Raw genomic sequence first — 17,533 nt, 5'->3', positions numbered from 1 at the left:
AGCTTCCCACGCCGGAAACGACCGACGCCAGCCAGCAGGGCCCGCTCAGTGTGCTGGAGGTGTCCGATCCGAAGATCTGCATCCTGGCCCACCTGATGAGTCCGCTGGAGCCGATCGAGCCGCTGCTGGAGTCGCCGCTGGCGCACCCCCTGTCCAAGCAGCGCGCGGTGGCGTCCGAGCTGCTGAACGAGGTGCAGCAGGGCAACAACGCCGTCGGGGGCATGCTGCTGGCCAACATGGAGCGGAGTTCCGGTGAGTTTCAAGGGGGGGGAGTTCTTTCAAGTTCTTTGATAAATTTTTAAATTGTTTAAAAAAGCAGTTTTACATTATTAATCCGTATGAGGTTCCATATAAATTCAACAGCTGTCCACACAACAAATATATCTTAATATTCGAAAATTTATATTTTTGGAATGGAATGTTTGATCGATTTGGTGACTTCGACCATGTTGAGCAAAAAAGATGAACTAAAAAAAAATAATATTTTTTTAACTTAATTTTTTAACGCAAAAAAAATATTTGCGCAAAAACAGGAGTTTTGAAAACATTTTATTAGGGGTATTTTTTGTTGTATTTTTTGTAGTATTGTCCCAGCAAGCACAATGCATACAGTATGTAAAAAAAGTATTTACACCCCTTGAGTTTTATGCACATTTTGTGATGAAACTTGTAAACAATTTACAGTTTGACAGAAACCTAGTACTATGTTTTGTTCAGAAACTCATGTCGAACATTTTGTTATAAAAAGCTAATCAAAATATGGTTTCCATAAAAAGTTATATAACAAATACTATTACAGAAATCAAAAAAGGTGCAAAACAAGTTTGTACACCTTTTGAAAAATTAACATAAATAATGTTATTTGTTGACAAATCACCATAAATTCAGTCTCCCAACTCCGAATAGGCATCATTGACTGATTAAAAAAATAATTTGGATTGAATATAAAGTTTACTAACTACTTAGAATAAAAGTTTATATAACTCTGGAAATTCTAAATAAAACTTATCTAAACTTAATTTTGCAAACCGTTTTGGGAGTCTTTGTATCGATAGAATAGATTTTTCGATGGAATTTCGTACCAACCCGGAATTACGTCGTCGGAAAATCCGCCGGCATCCGAACCGGTTCACAAGTCAACCTATATGGCATCGGAAAGGACATAAAATTTCCGATCTTTTGATACCCATATATCAAGGTTTTCTATAAAACCCACATTTTTAAATACCTAGGCAAAAACGTTGTTATGGTTTCGTTTGAGCAACCTGCCAAAAATGTATGGACTTTCGTAATTGTTGTTCTCGTGGATCAAACTTACTTTAAAATAAAATATAAATAATAAATATAAAATTTTCAGAGTTATATAAACTTTTATACTAAGTAGTTAGTGAACTTTATATTCAATCCAAATTATTTTTTTAATCAGTCAAGGATGCCTGTTTGGAGTTGGGAGACTGGATTTATGGTGATTTGTCAACAAATAAATTTGTGTTTATTTTTCGAAAGGTGTACAAACTTTTTTTGCACCTTTTTTGGTTTCTGTAATAGTATTAGTTATATAACTTTTTATAGAAATCATCTTTTCATGAGCATTTTGTAGCAAAATGTTCGGCATGAGTTTCGGAACAAAACGTAGTACTAGGTTTTTGTCAAACATTAAATTGTTGACATGAATTATCACAATATGTGCATAGTGCCCAAGGGGTGTAAATACTTTTTTTACATACTGTATTTAGGCAGTGTTGTCAATTTAGGAAAAAAAAACATAATTTTAGTGGTTTTTGGAAAACTGTGAAATTTATGTTCATTTGATATAAATTTGAATGAACAAAATTGTATTTATTTATTGGTGTTAATTGGATTTTGAATCGAAAATAATTCTTGTTTACTTTTTCAAAAAGTCCTATGTACATAGGAAACCCATGGCGCATTGGTTGTTTTGAAAAAGTAATCTAGAATTCATGACTAAAACGTGCATATTTTTTCAGTTCAAGCCTTTTTTGACGTTAGCATTTTATGAAAAATTTTGTTTATTTTTTCATCAAGAAAATATCAAATAAGTTTGATTCTTAGACATTGAAAGTCGAATCAAAAGTTTCTGAGATATTGACATCGAAATGTTGAGTGTAATTAGGCTGATTGCTTAATTTTTCCTGTATTTTTTTGAGTAAACAAATCATCATAATAACATTTTTGATGGCACTTCTAAAAAATTCAGAAATTTTCGTTTTTGAAAATGGTTGATTTATTTTGATAACAGCGAACTTTATCCATGTTACTTTTCGAATCCATATCAAATTTTTAATAAAAGAATGAAATGACATTGCCAAATATTTTTGCCCTTGTTAGGCCAATGCTAAAAAGTTTCAAAATACATGCTGATTTTAGAGAGAATTTCTCAATAACACTAATTTATTAAATTTTGTTGACGAAATTGGAAATATCTGTTTTGCTCATTTTTTTTCCTGTTTGAGCTTAACCATTCATTATATTTTGTAGAGGTGGGCAAAAAAGAGCGAGCCGCTCAAAGAGCCGGATCACCAAAAAGAGCGAACGAATCATGGCTCACAAAAAAAGAGTCAGAACAACTCCGGTCTTTTTTAAGAAACGTTCCACGATGAAATAATTTCTAAACTTTTGACATTTTTATAAAAAGCTTATAGTCAAATTTGTCAGAATTGGGTTCACAATGTACTTTTCCGTGTACTTAAATTACTTCAAAAGTGAATGATTTTCTGAACAAAATAAAAAAAATCATTGCACAACTGATCGTAAAAAAAAACATCAAAGAATTACCCGAGTACAATTTTGACTATTTCAAAATGCTAAACTTGAATAATTTTGCCCAAAAAATACTAAGTATTGATATCCGAACTCCTCTTGCCCGAATAAACTTTGGCATTTATAGACTTTTTAGATTGTATCAGAATGTATTTTCTGTATTTTCTCAAAATAAAATACCAGAATTTGTTAAATTTTAGCAGAAATAAACGCAATTTCGTAAAGGTAATACTAATTTTCTTCAAAATCTAAATTTAAGTTTGACCTATGGTTATCAAGCGAATCTTCTCGTGGTTTGCTTTTTTTTAAAGTCTAATTAAAACATAAAAAAATCACACAATTTTCAAAAATTTTAAATCAAGACTAACATATCAAAAGGGCGTAATATTGAATATTTGGTCTTTTTGAAATGTTAGTCTTGATTTAAAATTTATGAAAATATTTTTTTCGAAAAGATCGGAAAATTTCACGGACCATATCCAATCGTAAATCGGACCATTAGTTGCTGAGATATCGACATTAGAAAATGGGGCGTTGTTTGGGTGAGACTTAGAAAACATCCATTTTCCTGTTTTTAAACCTTTGCATTGCAATATCTCAGCAACTAAAGGTCGTATCAACAAAGTCCGATGAAGCAAAATATAGAGAATTTTCTCAGCTTTTCAAAAATGTTTTTTTCAAGATCAAACATAAAAAAGTGAGACTATTTTGAAAAAAGTTACATAAAAATGGCTATAACTTAAAAACGGCGCACTTTATCAAAATTTCACTAGAGTACTTTTTGATTGCAATGATTTTTGAATTTTCACATGTCATTTTTGAATGGACAGCTGCCAAATTTATATGGAAAATTATATGAACAAACTAATAATGCAAAATGGCTTTTTGGGCATACCGAAGGCATCGAAAAAGTTTCAGCCGGATTAAAAAATACAGAAAAAATCGAATGACCGAAATCTCAATTTTGGAGATTCAGTTTAGAGATTCGGTGGTACATTTAAAACACTTCAGATTGCATAATTGTACAATACTAATAAAACATTTGAATTGAAATGAACTATTCCCTTATAATTTCCTGAAATATATTAAATCAAAAGTATTTTGGCCGACTTTGAAAAATATTTGCAAGGCCTTTTAATATGTACGAATGAATGAAAAGGAATGAAAATAAAAGCTTTGTAGAAACTCTTTTAAGGACATTTAAAAAAAACATTGATGGTGGCAAATGATGGGAGGACCATACGAAAATTAAATACTAATTTTGATGAAAAAATCGGTCATCTATGATTCATAATACCCAAATTTACTGCCGTTTAATTGATTAATCAAAAATCTTCTCATTCCAGCCGAGTTCCCCTTCATCGCGTACTATGTGATAAACACCACCCAGACTGATCCGGCCCTGTTCTACAGCGGGGTGCGCGGCGCCTCCCTGTCCAAGTTCGAGCCCAAAAACACCCGCTACACCGCCGCCCACACGCTGGACCTGTACAGCGAAGTGGCCTCGATCTGCCGGCCTCCGCTAGCGCTCGCCCCCAACGAGGTGGGCAGCGTCAAAAAGGGCCAAACGCCCTCGACCGGGTACATCATCAGCGTGTACAAGGTATGGAATTTGGGTGTATTTTTTGTTTAAAAAGGTCTTTTGAGATTTGGTACGTGACTTTTTTTTATTAATATTTTAGAAATTATCAATTATTTTGATTGTTAAGAACTCTGATAATATTGATTTAAAAATATTTGAGGAGCAAAATCAGTTCAGTCTTATTAGGGGTCATCACCAGTTTAATTTGTTAATTTTTTTAATTTGTTCAAACTGACTACCCCATACGTCCTGACCATGATTTCAACTATTATTTTCTCACGTCCCCAAGAAACGTCCAGCAGCCAAGAATACAAATCGAATTTCGTGTAGTGAAAATTAAACACATCCCATTTTGCATATCAAATAAGGCGTACAATCGGGGGTTGTCCTCTTGGAAGAAACAAAAAAAAAGCTGCCCCCTTTCCACACGCAAATCCATCGGATCATTTCACTTTGCCAAAAAGCCACCAGCTAGTAATGTTTGCCTGCAGGGAGAAAGGATCGAACCCCTTTTTCCGAAACCCATCATCATCATTTGGATGGACGTGTGTGTGTGTGTGTGCGATTTAAAAGGAGAAAGTTGGTGTTAGAAGCACGAACTGAAGGGGAAAGTTGGGGAATGTTTACCGAAGGAAAACAAATTTTTGTTTTGATCCGCAAATTTTGTGGTGACTGGAAGTTTGGAAATGACTGTGGAGAATAAATACCCCCAGGAACAATCCATTACATTTTACTATTTTAAAGTCTATTACAGTGGTTCTCAACCTTTATTGATCCATTCCCCCCTGACTGAATTTCAGGAACATCATTCCCCCTCCTCCCCACCAACTAATGGGTATCATTGCACAAATGTCATAATTTTAGTATTAATGCTTGCAGAAACTTTAAATTTTTCACAACATTTCATTTTTTCTTCACTCGCAACAATTTACACATACTTGCAGCATTTTTAAAATGCATTTTCATTATCTGTTCATATTTAATGGAATGCAAAAGCTCCCGAAAAATCTGTTTAGTTTTTATCAATCACAGACAGAAATCATGACTGATATTTTATTTAAAGAAAAAGACAAAATAGACTTCATTTAATTTTTACAAAAACTAATATTTGATGCTCGATTATTTTTCAAAGCAATGGAATTTTGCCCAAAAAGATGCAAAAACTCCCAGGAATTAATTTGAATAATGTTCGAAAAAACGAATCAACGCAAAACTTCACAAATATATTTTATAAAAAGCTTCCCAGTTGAAAAAAACTAAACTTAACAAAACCAAAGCATAAAATAAAAATATTTTCAAAACATTCTCATTTTGAAAGGAAATGAAATTTAGCTTGAATTTATTTTAAAAAAAATATTAGTAAAGCTAATTTTTTAAATTTATAACAAAATATGCTCATGTTTAAAATAATGTTATTATTTATAAAATTATTTATGAAATTCCATTCTTCAAAAATTGCTCATGTTTGAGAGAATGCAAATATTTAAAAAAAAATGATGGTATTATTCAGAACAATTTCAAGGAGTAAACGTTTTTGAATTTTAGGTTTTGTTAGCTATATTTTTGAAATACCTGCAAAGATAAATTAAACAAAAATTACTGTTGTATTTTATCACAGAAATTCCCATATATTTAAAATATATTGTGAACTTCACAGGTTATTTTAATACAACCAAAGATTTACATTTTTTACAAATACGCATTGGATTTCTATGACATCGTCATTCCCCCCCAAGAACGGCCAAATTCCCCCCAGGGGGGAATTCCTCACCAGTTGAGAAACACTGGTCTATTCTATTACAACTATAATTTTAAAAAAATGTGTGGTTTATAAATTTGGGTTGAAACCGAAATCAATGAAGTTTAAATTAGTTGCACCAAATTAAAACTCCAGGAAAAAAAAAATCAATCTATTTGATTCTCCAAAAATCAAAGAACAACTACTTGCATTTACTTTGAAAATTAAATATCTTAGATCGTGAAATAAAAATATAAAGTTCACAAATACTTAACATTTAAAATTACTTTTACTAAAATTTAATCAAGGTAATCTAATCATATCTAGAGCCATTTGTTAGAAAGAAGTTTTATTTTTTTAATCAATTTGAAATTGTGTTTTAACTATTTTTTTCAGATCTTTGCAAATTCTAGAAAAAAGTGTATACGCGGTTTGTTGATGCCCCATCTCTACTGTCCCATTGACATGAACTATTTAGAAACGTAAAAAGATCTCTCACAATTTGATGGAAAACATGTACCGTAAACCGGGGTGACTTTGATAGGATTTCAAATTGTTTTTAGAATATTTTCCAACAGGTAAGGGTTTTCTCAAGATTATTATTTTTAAAACATGTACTGGGGTAGGCCACACAAAGTCCATGCACTATTTTGGAAAAAAAAGTTTTTTCAGTAGTGTTTAGAAAAATAGTTACGTTAAAAATTCTTAGTTTTAATTCCGGGGTGACTTTGATAGCCATAGTTTTTCTTGCTAAAATCATATTTAAGATGTTCCAACTTTATTTTTACGTTAAATGTACCATCACTAAAGTAGCTGATATAGTTTGTAAGAAAAAAATCAATGTTTATGTTAAATTAACTAAGTTTATAAGCTTTTTAACAAAATACTTATAAATTTCAGGTAAATTTGTTAAAAAGTCGGAATTTTGTCTGAAATTTGTTAAAACTAGTTTTGTTTATAAAATTATTGATTTAAATTGCATTTTATACTGAATTCGAAGCACGAATCACAAGTTTAAACATTTTACATTAAATTTGTTCAACTGAAAATGCCTATAAATTTGAAGATTTTTTTAACTGTGTTTCAAAAACACATATTATTTATTATTTACAAACTTATTTAATCTTCTCCTAGTGGAAAATTGTCCAAAGAATCCGAAAATGCATTCCGTTTTCCGATTCAAAATCATGTTCATTGAGAAAATCATGACACTTTGAGAAGTTTAAAATAATGACTTTCATTAACATTTTCTTAACTATAGTTAACTAAATTTTTAAACTCTTCAAAATTTTATGAAAACTTCTTCTTGAGGAACTTTGAACACTTCTCTACCACGGTCAGTATGTTTCTGAACCATTCATTACGTTTTTTAATTGTACTCTTCTTTTTGCGGAAAAATCGCAAACCTATCAAAGTCACCCCGGCTATCAAAGTCACCCCGTTTTACGGTATGCTTTTTTTATCAATAAGGCTGTTGCAAATATTTTTCAATGTCTTTTCCCAGCTGAGCAATTCTCTACCAAAACCGGAAATGGATTTTATTTGTAATTTTTGATTTGACTCAAACTGTGTGGGGGCCTTCCCTATGACCAAATAAGCTATTTTGCGTCATTGGTTAACCCATACAAGTCTCCATACAATTTTGGCTGCTGTCCATACAAAAATGGTATGTAAATATTCAAACAGCTGTAACTTTTGAGTGAATTTTTTGATCAATTTGGTGTCTTCGGCAAAGTTGTAGGTATTGTTGAGGACTTTTGAGAAAAAAATAGGTACACGGAAAAAAAATTTGCAGAATTTTTTTATCAACTTTTTTTTCACTAAAACTCAATTTCCCAAAATACGTATTTTTTGATTTTCGAGATTTTTTGATATGTTTTAGGGGACAAAAATCCGCAACTTTTGAGCCATAGAGAAACATGGTCAAAAAATCTGCCGCCGAGCTATGAATTTTTGAAAAATAGTGATTTTTGGAAAAAATCGAAGTTTCATGCAAAAATAAGTTTGTCATTATTTTTTAATGCAAAATTGAATTTGCAATCGAAAAGTACTTTACAGATTTTTTGATAAAGGGCTCCGTTTTCAAGATATAGCCACCGAAAGTTTGATTTTAGCGAAATATTTGCAGTTTTTCAATTTTTAAAAATAGTGACCATGAGTGACCATTTCTAAAAATATTATTTTTGAAAAGTTCAGAAAATTTGCTATAAAATTGTCTAAGAGACATTGAAGATTTGACCTCGGGTTGCCGCTTTAAGAAAAAGAAACACGAAAATTGAAGTTTTCTAAGTCTTACCCAAACAGCCCACCATTTTCTAATGTCGATATCTCAGCAACTAATGGTCCGATTTTCAATGTTAATACATGAAACATGCGTGAAATTTTCCGATCTTTTCGAAAAAATTATTTTGAAAATTTTCAAATCGAGACTAACATTTTAAATGGGCGTAATATTCAATGTTTGGCCCTTTTAAAATGTTAGTCTTGATTTAAAAATTTTCAAAATATTTTTTTCGAAAAGATCGAAAAGTTTCACGCTTGTTTCATGTATTAACATTGAAAATCGGACCATTAATTGCTGAGATATCGTCATTAGAAAATGGTGGGCTGTTTGGGTGAGACTTAGAAAACTTCAATTTTCGTGTTTCTTTTTCTTGAGGCCGCTGTATCTCAGCAACCAGAGGACCAATCTTCAATGTCTCTCAGACAATTTTATAGCAAATTTTCTGAACTTTTCAAAAAAAATATTTTTAGAAATGGTCACTCATGGTCACTATTTTTAAAAATTAAAAAACTGCAAATATTTCGCTAAAATCAAACTTTCGGTGGCTATATCTTGAAAACGGAGCCCTTTATCAAAAAAAATCTGTAAAGTACCTTTCGATTGCAAATTCAATTTTGCATTAAAAAATAATGTCAAACTTGTTTTTGCATGAAATTTCGATTTTTTCCAAAAATCACTATTTTTTCAAAAAATCATAACTCGGCGGCAAATTTTTTGACCATGTTTCTCTATGGCTCAAAAGTTGCGGATTTTTGTCCCCTAAAACATATCAAAAAATCTCGAAAATCAAAAAATACGTATTTTGGGAAATTGAGTTTTAGTAAAAAAAGTTGATAAAAAAATCTGCAAATTTTTTTTTCCGTGTACCTATTTTTTTCTCAAAAGTCCTCAACAATACCTACAACTTTGCCGAAGACACCAAATTGATCAAAAAAATCACTCAAAAGTTACAGCTGTTTGAATATTTACATACCATTTTTGTATGGACTGGAGCCAAAATTGTATGGAGACTTGTATGGGTGAACCAATGACGCAAAATAGCTTATTTGGTCAAAAGGAAGGCCCCCACAAAATTTGAGTCAAATCAAAAAATACAAAAAATAAAAATGGTCGAAATCGGCCGATTTCGTAGAGAGTTGCTCAGCTTTAAAATTAGCCGGAAAATCAGAGAGAAAAAATAATACTGTTTTCAAAATATTTCAAAATTTTCAACGAAATGATGAGTGCAATCAGCTGAAAACTATTCAAAATGTGTTTCCCTGCGTTTTTGATAATTTTTAACATGTTTAGATTCGTTTAAAAAAATGTTCGATTCTAGTGAATTTTCGATGTACAGCACTACACAAGCTTTTTTTTTGCAAAAAAAAATATTGAAACTTAGATTCTTTGAAAACTAATGATTGCAAACTAAATGTACTAGTGTATAATGTATTTTCCAAAAACTTTTTCATTAAAATGTTGAATTTCTGGCTTGTAATTTAATTTTTTATATTTTTTAATTTTATTATTTTTTTAATCTAATTTTTAACGAAAATATTTATTAAAATTTATAGTAGTTTTTTTCAAAAGCCGTTGAAATCTATACCTGATTGATTATCATAAGCTTTCTTCATCTCAGCAAATTTAGACACAATGTATCAGATTCAGATGTTGAGCATGATTTTTAAAATTTGAAAATTGGATCGGAAGTTAAGAAAATGTCACAAATCAGTATTTCTTCTCTGAGTAGTTCTCTCAGATTTCGGTCATTCGATTTTTTTTTGTATTTTACACTATTCAATATTACGCCCTTTTAAAATGTTTGTCTTGGTTTAAAAATTTTGAAAGTATTTTTTTCGAAATGATCGAAATATTTCACGAATTTTTTATATTTTAACATTGAAAATCGGACCATTAGTTGCTGAGATATCTACATTAGAAAACGGTGGGTTGTTTGGGTGAGACTTAGAAAACATCAATTTTCCTGTTTTTAAATCTTTGCATGGTAATATCTCAGCAACTAAGGGTTGTATCAACTAAGTTCAAAAAAGCAAAATATAGAGAATTTTCTCAGCTTTTCAAACATATTTTTTTCAAAAGTGAGCAAACATGTGCACTAATTTTAAAAAATGAAAAACTTCGACTATTTTCAAAAAAGTCACCTAAAAATGGATTTAACTTGAAAACGGTGCACTTTATCAAAATTTCACTTAAGTACTTTTTGATTGCAAATTTGATTTTACATCAAAAAATGAAGTTGAAAATTTTTGCGACAAATTTTTCGATTTTTTTAAAAAATCAGTATTAATTCAAAAATTTATAACTCGGTCAAAGATTTTTTGCACAACCTGGAAATTTCTGAAAAGTTGGCATTTGATGTCCTCAAAAACATATCAAAAAAAAAATAAAATTAGTGTTTTTTTTTGCAAATCAAGTTTTAGTGACAAAAAGTTAAATAAAAAATTAAAAAAATTGTTTTACCGTGTATCATTTTTTTTTCAGTGTAGTCCATATCCATACCTACAACTTTGCCCAAGACACCAAATCGATCAAAAAATTCCTTCAAAAGATACAGATTTTTGAATTTTCATGCATCATTTTTGTATGGCCAGCTGCCAAATTTGTATGGAAAATTATACGGACAAACTTATGATGCAAAATGGCTTCTTTGGGCATACCGAAGGCAACAAAAAAGTTTCAGTCGGATTAAAATTTAAGAAAAAAGACCGACTTCGTAGAGAATTGCTCCTCTTTGCTTGTTGATGCATATCCCTATGTCAAAAGAAGCCATTTTGTATCAATATTATTTTTATAAAATACATTATTTTTAATTTAATTTTTGTTCAAAACAATATTTGATATGTAAGTTTTTGATCTATGTGGTGTCTTCGGCAAAATAAAGATTATGATTAGGACGTTTCATAGAGAAAATTCGATTTTTTATTTGGGGTTTTATCACTAAATCTTAAATTTTTAAATACATAATTTGAATTATCATTTTTTTTTTGTTTTAGGGGACCAGGGTGGTCACTCAAATCCCATTTTCGAATTCCCGACTTTCCAGAACCTCGAATAATAATTTTTCGCACTCAAATTTGGCCAAATAAATATTCAAAAAAGTTCAAATGAACTAAATTTAAATTTTATCAAAAAATATCTCAATATAATTGACTACAGTAGTTGTTCGACAACTGGGCTGAGAACGTAGCCCAGTCACCGAATGTTGCTCGTTAACTGGGCTGAACAAAAAATAACGAGGGGACCACCAATGCATAATATTTTCCAGATGAAATATAAAAATAAAAGTGACTCAAATTTATTTACAATGCTTACTTTTCATATTTCTTTAATTGTAACTTGAAATTAAACAAAAGTTTGAAAAAAGTTCTTTTATTTATTGAATATGATTTTTGCATCCATTAACCCCTCGGTCGTTTTGGTTTGTTTTGATTCTTTGACGTTTGTCTGCTTTTTAACTGGGCTACGGCTTAGTTACCAAACAACTACAATTTTCAAAAGCAAAAGAAATCATTTGTTTTTATTAAACACGTAAAACTTTTGGATTTCATTTTTTCCAATGTTTTTTCCGATAAATAAAAATGAATCTTTATCTACATTTTTTTACCCCAAAACTAACAAAAAAGTTTAAAAGCAGGGGTGCTCAAAATTTTTAAAATGGTGAGCCAAATTTGAAGCGCACGTGCGATTGCGAGCCAAATGTGAAAAGTATTTCTTTTCAGCACTGTTTTTTTTTTTTTGACATGGAAAAGTAGGCCGTTTCGTCTCTCCTGAACTGCCCATGATCGCATAAATGTCCCATATGCATTTTTATCACTTTTGAGTTATTGATGCAGTTCGGTTTAAAATCGTGTGCTCTTTCTAAAGAGCCTATAACATCCACCACTTTGTTCTAGAAATCTGGAGGAAATCCAGTTTTTTCGTGAAAACTTAACACGTAGCCTTATGTGTGGGACAAACTTCAAATGCGTTTTTCTCAGTTTGCTATTTTTGCATATGGGACATTTATGCGAACATGGGCAGTGAAGGACAGGAAAACTAGACAGTTTCACAGCGAAATTGCTAAAACGTCAGTTTTCCTACAATTTTGATTTAAAAAACTTCCAATCAACCGATTCAAAATTCAAGTCAACAAAGCCAAAATTAATGGATTTAAATAGTGAAAGGAACCTTTATTTGTAGCTAAGTGCTCAAAACAAATTGCGTTGAGCGAGTTGTGGCGCTATAACCACGGCAAATAGTGCCCAGGGCATTTGTGGAAATACGATGTCCCATCCAAGAGGGTCCCGGAGCACCAAAACTTCTTAGCATGATGCTCCCAACGATTCATTGCTTCAATAAACAGAAACGTGAGCGGGGGATCCCCACGTTTCTTCCTCCCCAGTAGATTCAGAAATGTATTTTGGTTTGAACATTCATGCTCAAACTCAATCCACTTCAACGAATCATCTTTGCGGTTAACTTTACGCAGTTGGCCTGGCCGCTTTAACGTTTTGATGATGTAAAAATGCATCGTTTGTGCTATAGGTTAGGATGGTTTGAAAAATTGGTATCGTATCATTAAAAGTGCAATTTTTGAACAAAATATGAAATATTTTCAAAGAAATATTCATAATGACTACACACACTTTTTGTTTAAGTGCGCCATTTTTCAAAAAGTGTACAATTTTAAAATATTTTATGGAAGACACCAATCAAAAAGCAAAAAAAAAGTTTTTTTTTTTAAATAAACCCTGGTATGTACCAGATTTTATAAAATCATTGTTCGGATTTTGGTCGGAAACGGGATTAAACGCGTGGCGAACTCTAAACGTTGTTTTCTTTATTGTTTATCGTGGTAAACTGACAGTTTGTTGTGGTTGTTTTGTACGCTCAAGAGGTTTTACTCAAATCATACACGGTGGTGTGGATCCACCCAAACAATCATAAACTCATACGCAATGGATGTGTTTAATTGGGTACTAAAGCCCTATGTCATTTTTTATGTACAACGGTAAAAACACGATTAAATCCAATTCTTATCACTTATTTTCATTTTAATGCAAAAATAATATTGACAAGACAACATTTTTTCGATGGATCAACTATGGCCCCCTTGGAACAAGCTGTCAAGTATAGGACCTTTTCTGTCAAGAAGGGCCGTGAAGTTAACTTTTAACATTTGATTAAAAATCCATTTTAAATCCTTTACGGTCGTTCAAAAAGTCATTGCACTAAGAAAAACAGGCTTTATCGTTGTGAACAATGATATAACAAGTTTAAGCTTAATTTTAGGACCCAATTTTGGTCCTTTGAATCATGTGAACAAATCAAAATGTATAAATCCATATTTTGGGAATTTCACCTTATCTAATCGAAAGTAAAAAACGGGGAAACCCGTGTAAGTATTTTTTTTCTGAACAGTCCTAATTATAACCTACAGCTTTGCTGAAAAAAACAATTTGATCAATAAATCCCCTCTCAAGATACAGATTTTCTAACATATACATGCCCAATTTGGAATGCATGGACGATATTTCATCCAAATAAAAAAAATACAAAGGAAAGACAATTTGCGAAAACCTAAAAAAAACTACTCAATTTTCAAAATATAGTTTTTCAAAATTTAGAAGAATTGGACGATTTTTAGTATGATATGAAAATAACAAACTATGAAATAGGGGGACAGGGGTAATATGCACCCCCTAAGGGAAAACTGTGATTTCTCATCCATAACAGCATTTCTGTGAAAGAATTTCGTTAGATGTTCATAAATAACTATTATTTAACGTCATCCAGGTGAAAAAAGTCTTTGAAAACCTCAAATTTTTTTTAAAAAATGGCAGATTTCTAAAAATGTTTTTGATTCAATTCAAACAACCATGCGGGGCAATATGCACCGCAACATTGGGGCAAAATGCACTACAACAACGGGGCAAAATGCACCACAACATGAGGCAAAATGCACCGGGTAAAAGCAGTTTTCACTAGTCACCACTAGATGACACCGCTGTTTTAACAAAGGAGCTTCACAGCGGTGCATTTTGCCCCAACCACGCTTTTTGCAGAAAATTTAATTAAAAATACATTTTTTGATGTTTTTGGACTCATCTATCTACAGAATAATAAAGATCATGACAAAACAAATGTGCCTCAACACTTGCAATAACAATAAATGCTTTTTATATTGTTCAAAAATCATAATGAAAGTTCAATGAAAATTAGATGAAAACACAACAATTTAAAGTTTTGCAAATAACTTAACCCTCTACAACCCAACTCCGCCTCTAGACGGGCTTCGATTTAAAAAAAATCGCCAAAAATCCATTTTTCAACCAATTTTTGATCTTCAAAAAGCATTGGAAAGAAGAACTTTTAAAATTTTGGAAAATTTTACGGTTGAAAGTTTGACTTGTTTTATGTGACTTTGCCAATGTTTTTAAAAATGTAATTTTTTTAGGGGTAAAATTTGGCTGTGTTTTTTACTAACATTTCCTATACTTTTAGTAAAAAGAAGTATGCAGTAATTTTTCTAGTGCCCCAGACTATGCCTCTACGCATTTATTTACATTTTAAATGATAATGGTTCCATTTTATAGCAGAAAATGTGAAAAACATGCAAAAAATTGAAAAAGTTACTGTAAAAACATGAAAAAAATAGATAGGCAAAATGTAATGATAGGAGGTAGTAGAGTAGGCCAAATACTACCAAAAACAAACATAAACTTAACAAGATAAATGCAAATTAAAACACTAAAAATGAAACAAGAAAAACATAAAACAAGAGAAGTAAAGTTTTTCGTAGAACAAAAGTTGCTCAAAATGACCTCCTAAACACGGGAAAAATAAAAATTTTCGAAAAAAAGATTTGGGCAGTAGAGGGTTAAGCTGTTTTTAAACCACGATGCTCAAATTTTTCCAGCATGGTTTAGCAGTGTTAAGCTTACAATTTTTATGATTTTTCCCCGGAAAATTCTTCCAAATACCGAGAAAAGCAGGGGGTGCATTTTGCCCCGGGGGTGCATATTACCCCCTCTCCCCCTAATATATCGTTTGTTTCTTTGCATGAGATCATCCCTCCATAATACCAAAGTCAAACACTGGAACCAACTGTAACTCGAAGACCCAAGGCAAAAGTTTGGAAACTGTCAATCATCTAACTTCAGTTAAAATTTAACCCAATATCGATTCAAAAGTTTTCCATTTTTAAAGGATTATCACAGCTTGAAGCTTTAAAAACCAATTTAAATTATGGAACAGATTTGTCTCATTTACATTTTCCTGAATATTCAAACAGCCATCGAACGCCACTTGTAGCATATTTTCAATTTATTTTAAATTTCCTGGAAGAAAAGCTCATAAAACCAACAAGTCACGTACCACATCGATTAACCTTCCCCACAACCAGCGTGGCGGCCGCGTTCCTTGTTCCCGGTTCCGAGCAAAGATTGCAAAATTTAAAAACAGGCGACCAATTCGCAACTTATCGTCCCCACCGAGGTTTTGCCAAGGGAAAATTAACTCAGCCATAAACAAACACCCACTAATCACTTTTTTTCTCTCTCTCTCGTTTTACGGCCTACTTTACCAGGTTTACGAAGGTGACGACGGCGAGCGGTTCGAACGGAATTGGCTGTACTGGACCGGTGCCAGGATGATTTACAGGTAAGATCGGCTTCCTGACTGGCTGGCTGGTGTTGTACCACCTTGCTGGTGCGAAATGAGATTAGTGGACCATAATGATGCTTTTTCTCTCCTCCAACTCCACAGATATCTGCCCAAAACGGCCGGCCTGCGGCGGATCACGCTGCACAAGAGTGTGTCCTCGCGCGGGGACAAGATGTATCTGCTGATCTGCGAGTGCGCCGACCTGCTGAAGGACCTGTCCGCCGCGGCCCTGCTCATTCCGGCCCTCCGAGCCCGCCTCTGCGGCTACACCGGCCTCTACCGGCCCATCCAGACCTTCTAGAAGCAGAGCGCAGTCGTTGATTTTTGTTTTTTTTTTTTTTCAAAAGCGATTTTAATTTCGACGAATCTAATTTCTTTTTGTATGTTAGAAACACTAAGAGAAACACCTGTAGAAACACGCGGTTAGCATTGGAAACCGGGCATTCGACTTATTTTTCACAGATTTTCAAAACATTTCTTTCCAACACACGGTTGTGCAATTAAGCAGCGGTTAGAATAGTTTTGAGAGACGGTAGCAGATCGGACGCGGACTAGCGGTAAAATAGTGGCGAAGCTAAATTTGACTAATTAGAGAGACTAGAAACGTAAGTGAAATCGCAAAAACCAAACTCGTTAATGGTACATTTATATGCTTAAAACTTTTTATCAAAACCGCGAGAGAAAAAAAAAGAGAAGCAGAGAAAATATAGTGAGCAATAAGTTACCAGTATTTATAAAAGAAAAGAGAATTTAAGCTAACATAAAAAACTCTAGATTCAACTGCCAGACGCGCAGAGACGGGGGCGTGAAACTCATTTCTTCTCCAGTGACAAAAAACACACGAAAAATGCAACAACAGCAAGAAAGAAAAAAAGAAGACAAAATATTATCCACATACAAACACAAAACAAGAAGGGAAATTTAAAGAAAACAGAGGCACTCATGGTTTCATATGATTACATATATACAATCATCGAACTAAACACATTATTTACACACTGAAACTGGAAGGAGAACCAGAAAAAAACACTGATACAAATCACACTCACAAACACACAAACATCAGTACAACACATCGTTTAAAGAAGAAGAAATTATAATTAAATTTATTGATGAAAATGGGCATTACTTAACATGTGTTCTACACCTTGAGAGAAACTTTAAAAGAAAATTAGTTGAACAACAAAATTAAAAGAAAAGATAAATTATGTAATTTTTCACAAAAATCTATTTTTAACAGAATGTAACTAAATCGTGTGAAAACTACGGTATTTGTAAGAGATCTGCCTAACTTAATTGTGACATTACAGAAGTACAATACTGTAAAACGGCAAAGCAACGTGTACAGAGAGGAATGAATAATCACATTTTTTAGATATTTTTTAAAAGGCGAAATTTATTCAGAAATTCGAAAGCTAACACAATAACCATAATAGGGTGACCCGTCTGGAAAAAAAACTCGTGTATTGATCTGAGCTTTAGGTGGTCGATTCTATTGCTGAAA

At 32.3% G+C, this 17,533-nt stretch overlaps 1 protein-coding gene across 8 annotated transcripts in view; it reads left to right on the top strand.

Moving 5' to 3' along the window:
• LOC6042946 overlaps window positions 1-17,054 on the top strand; it is a 218,713-nt gene extending 201,659 nt beyond the window's left edge. For all 8 annotated transcript variants that reach the window (XM_038252146.1, XM_038252144.1, XM_038252145.1 and 5 more), the window contains 4 exons: window positions 3-252; window positions 4,128-4,384; window positions 15,953-16,026; window positions 16,132-17,054. In XM_038252146.1, coding sequence (XP_038108074.1) covers window positions 3-252; window positions 4,128-4,384; window positions 15,953-16,026; window positions 16,132-16,330 — 780 coding nt within the window. In that variant the 3' untranslated portion in view covers window positions 16,331-17,054. The remainder of the gene's footprint in view (window positions 1-2; window positions 253-4,127; window positions 4,385-15,952; window positions 16,027-16,131) is intronic.
• Window positions 17,055-17,533: the final 479 nt, after the last annotated feature.

Source organism: Culex quinquefasciatus, chromosome 2 (genome assembly GCF_015732765.1).
Source record: "Culex quinquefasciatus strain JHB chromosome 2, VPISU_Cqui_1.0_pri_paternal, whole genome shotgun sequence".
Taxonomy (NCBI): domain Eukaryota; kingdom Metazoa; phylum Arthropoda; class Insecta; order Diptera; family Culicidae; genus Culex; species Culex quinquefasciatus.
The sequence above is the reverse complement of the archived record's forward strand: the minus strand, read 5'-3'. Positions and strand labels throughout refer to the sequence as shown.